This window comes from Apium graveolens, unplaced genomic scaffold (genome assembly GCF_009905375.1).
Source record: "Apium graveolens cultivar Ventura unplaced genomic scaffold, ASM990537v1 ctg8481, whole genome shotgun sequence".
In the NCBI taxonomy this organism is placed as follows: domain Eukaryota; kingdom Viridiplantae; phylum Streptophyta; class Magnoliopsida; order Apiales; family Apiaceae; genus Apium; species Apium graveolens.
The window spans coordinates 31,933-35,257 of record NW_027421215.1 but is presented as its reverse complement, the minus strand read 5'-3'; the positions used below and the strand labels follow the sequence as shown (position 1 = coordinate 35,257).

General features: G+C 32.8%; 1 protein-coding gene across 1 annotated transcript; it reads left to right on the top strand.

Annotated features, from left to right (window-relative positions):
• The first annotated feature begins 806 nt into the window (after window positions 1–806).
• On the top strand, window positions 807–2,663 carry LOC141705044 (histone H3.3-like). Its single transcript, XM_074508117.1, has 5 exons — window positions 807–912; window positions 1,978–2,021; window positions 2,125–2,190; window positions 2,260–2,376; window positions 2,511–2,663. The coding sequence occupies exons 1-5, from the start codon at window positions 807–809 to the stop codon at window positions 2,661–2,663; spliced, it is 486 nt and encodes a 161-aa protein (XP_074364218.1).
• The last annotated feature ends 662 nt before the right edge of the window (window positions 2,664–3,325 follow it).

Sequence of the window (3,325 nt, the reverse complement as noted above, 5' to 3'; positions counted from 1 at the left end):
GAAACTAACATTTTGATGTCTTCTCTGTCCATGTTAGCTTCTTTGCCAGTGTACCTCCATGGCTTTGATCCCTATATTTGCAAGTTAAACCAAATAGGTCAAAGTTTTAGGGCAGACAGCTTAGTTATATTCATTATTCGAGATATACTTTATTGCAGAAAAGAGCTTACAGCAGCACAGTAGTGCACAACTTTTACTTCATCTAGTTCTACGTTCTCCGGGTGACGCCATAACATTGCTAGAACCAGTTTGTATGCTAGAGGAATAGGCTTGTATATGTGGTTGAAGAACATGTTTAAGAAATCCTATTAATAACATAATAGTTAGATATGTAAAACCACTTAGTTTAAACTATTGTTTCCATCCTAACTTTGTATATACCTACCAATTGCTTTATACAACCACTTGTGAGTTATTAGGACTCCATTGCTTTATATGTACCTACCAATATTAACTGTAAAATTCTAGTATTAATTATTTCTAATCTCCAAGGAAGCAAATATTGTAGACACTCTTTATAAGCAAGATTTTGTTCTGTTATGTGTTTGGTTATTATATGTTTAAGATTTTTTCCAAAAGAAATCACTAATGCAAAAATGTTGCTTGTAAATTTGAATACTGTTTTTCTTAATTGCATGAGCTAATTTTATTAAGGGATTTTATGATTTACTATTCAGGTTCATTAACTGTTTTATTGAGGTTGTTTACGTTTATATCCAGACATTCAGCTACAGCATTATCCTATTTACATTTTCAGGGAGAGGGAGAGAAACCAATTATAGAAGAGTTTATTACCTTTGCTGAAAATGTACAAGAGGAAGATGAGTAAAGATCTTGAGGTTAAGCTCAAGAAACTGGCTAAAGAAAAACTGTTGGAAGACCAGGACAAGCTGCAGATGAGCAAAGAGGAAGGTGCGCGAGAACATGGCCCAGTTACTTAAGAAAATAGCCGACGTTAATCCAGGCATCACAATCAATCATTAAGATTTCTGCACAACCAATGATGATGATAATTACCTCACACCAATTACTGGAGGCTCTTCACTGGACTTGTAGTATTATGGCATTGTGATTAATTTGTATATTTTTCAATTCATAGATGAACTTGTAAATTTGTAAAAATATTTAGTTTATTGATGAATGTATACGTGTCCAGGTATACTCTCTTTATAGTAATGCAAGAGGTGCAAAATGCGGTCTCCATGAAATGGAGGTTGCATTTTGTAGCTTTGTATTACTATAAAAAGAGTACACTTTGATTTGTATCTATTTATCGCCAAACTTTTAGTTTAATAGTTGAACTCGTCCATTTGAGGTAGTATTTTTGGTTTTTGATTTGGCTCATGATTTTTTGATTGTTAGTTTGTTGGTTGAATGATTCATGGTTTGGAAATTTCTTGGTTAAATGTTTTTAAATTTGTTTTGTGGGGACTTGCATATATGCAACTCAATTTTTTTTTACCATTACTCAACAGACAATGGTTACTGTTACAATGTGTAAAACAATCATCTAAATAAGGTGTTCAGACAACAAGATACAAGACCTGTTGTTTGAACCTCACTTACATAACACTAGTAATAACCATTGTTTGTGAGCTTTCCTTTTAATAATGGTATGTAAAAACCATTGTTTGATGTTCAATAAGATAAGGGTTATAATAAACACTTGTCTAAATTACACAACATAAGGCCAAAAACTGTAGTCTCACACTACCATAAGTTAGCTTATTAACAACGGTTTTTGATTGTTATGTGAAAGATTTATGACAACAGTGCGAATCCGAAATTTTGTCTATCTCGGTAAGAGGATGCCAGAGGTACAAGTCATTCAAAAAACAGCTATAACTGTTGTTTTACATGTACTCCAACAACAGTTTTTCGAGGAAAGAAAATTTAGAGTTGTCTACGAATTTGGGGCAACAGTTTTTTTGTCAATCGTTGTTTCATAGGTGTTGTGTGATTGCAAATTTCTTGTAGTATCTAGTGGAGGAAAGGTTCCTGGAAAGCAGCTCACACACAAGGTTACATCTTATTAAATGCCTATAATAGAATACATTATGATCTATCTTCTCCTAACTTGATATATCTTCTCCTAACATTTCTGTGTTTTGTTCTCCATCACAGGTTGCTCGTATGCGTGCTCCAACAACTGGTGCCTATAGGAAGCCACATAGATACCGCCCTGGAACAGTTGCCCTTCGCTATATATTTATCAATTCATGTTATTATTGAAACATCATTTCCTGGTTGTTGCCCAAGGCTAATCATACAGTAATTTCTTGTAGTGAGATCCGTAAGTATCAGAAGACTACTGAGCTTTTGATATTAAAACTTCCATTCCAGAGGCTTGTACGTGAAATTGCTCAAGGAATTAAGGTTAATTAGTTTTTAGTATATTTTTTCAAATAACTTTACCCAAGAGAAACCTTATCTTTGTTCATGGCATGTGCCAAATTTATTTCTAATTTGCAATAGTGAATTTGTTGTTAGAGAGTGATTTCCGTTTCCAGAGTCATGCAGTCCTGGCTCTACAGGAGGCATTGGAGGCCTACGTGGTAGGCCTATTCCATGATGCCAACTTGTGTTCAATTCATGCTAAGCGGGTGACAATAATGCCAAAGGACATTCAGCTGGCAAGGAGGATCCGCAGAGAGTGTGCTTAAGCAGTTGATTCTGCCGGAGAGCAGTGTAATTAAAATAGTAGTTGTAATTATAAGTTTGAGGATTGCTGATATATGTGGGAGTGATGAAGAAAAATTATATATGTTGAGTTCATCTTCAATGAGGATGATACTTTTTTCTTTTGGTATTCACTAATATTAGGAAAGAAGATAATTCACAATAATGAGGAAATCCTAAATTATTAAAATGTAATAAGAAATTAAAAATAGTACATTTACCTTTAATTAGTTTACTTATTAAAATGAGAATCCAAACTAATAAAAATTTAGAAAAAAATGAGAATCCAAACTAATGAAATTTAGAGAAAAAAATCACTTTATTCAAATTTAATATATTTGTACCCTTATTCCTCAATTTCTATTCCTTGTTGTATGTATCACCTCCTCAAAGATTGTTCTAGCCAGGAGATGCCACTCACACATTCCTCATTTTCCAATTTGCCCCTCTCAGCATCTCTAAAAGCATGGGTCAATTCTGACTTTTTTGATAGTCTTTGTTCATAACATTTATTATTTTAATTCAAATTTTGTTATTTTAATTTTGAAAATTATGATATATTGTTTATTTAGTTTGTGTTTTATTAATTTTGATGATTATCAATTTGATATTCAACAGGATCAATACTAAACAAACTTAACATTGA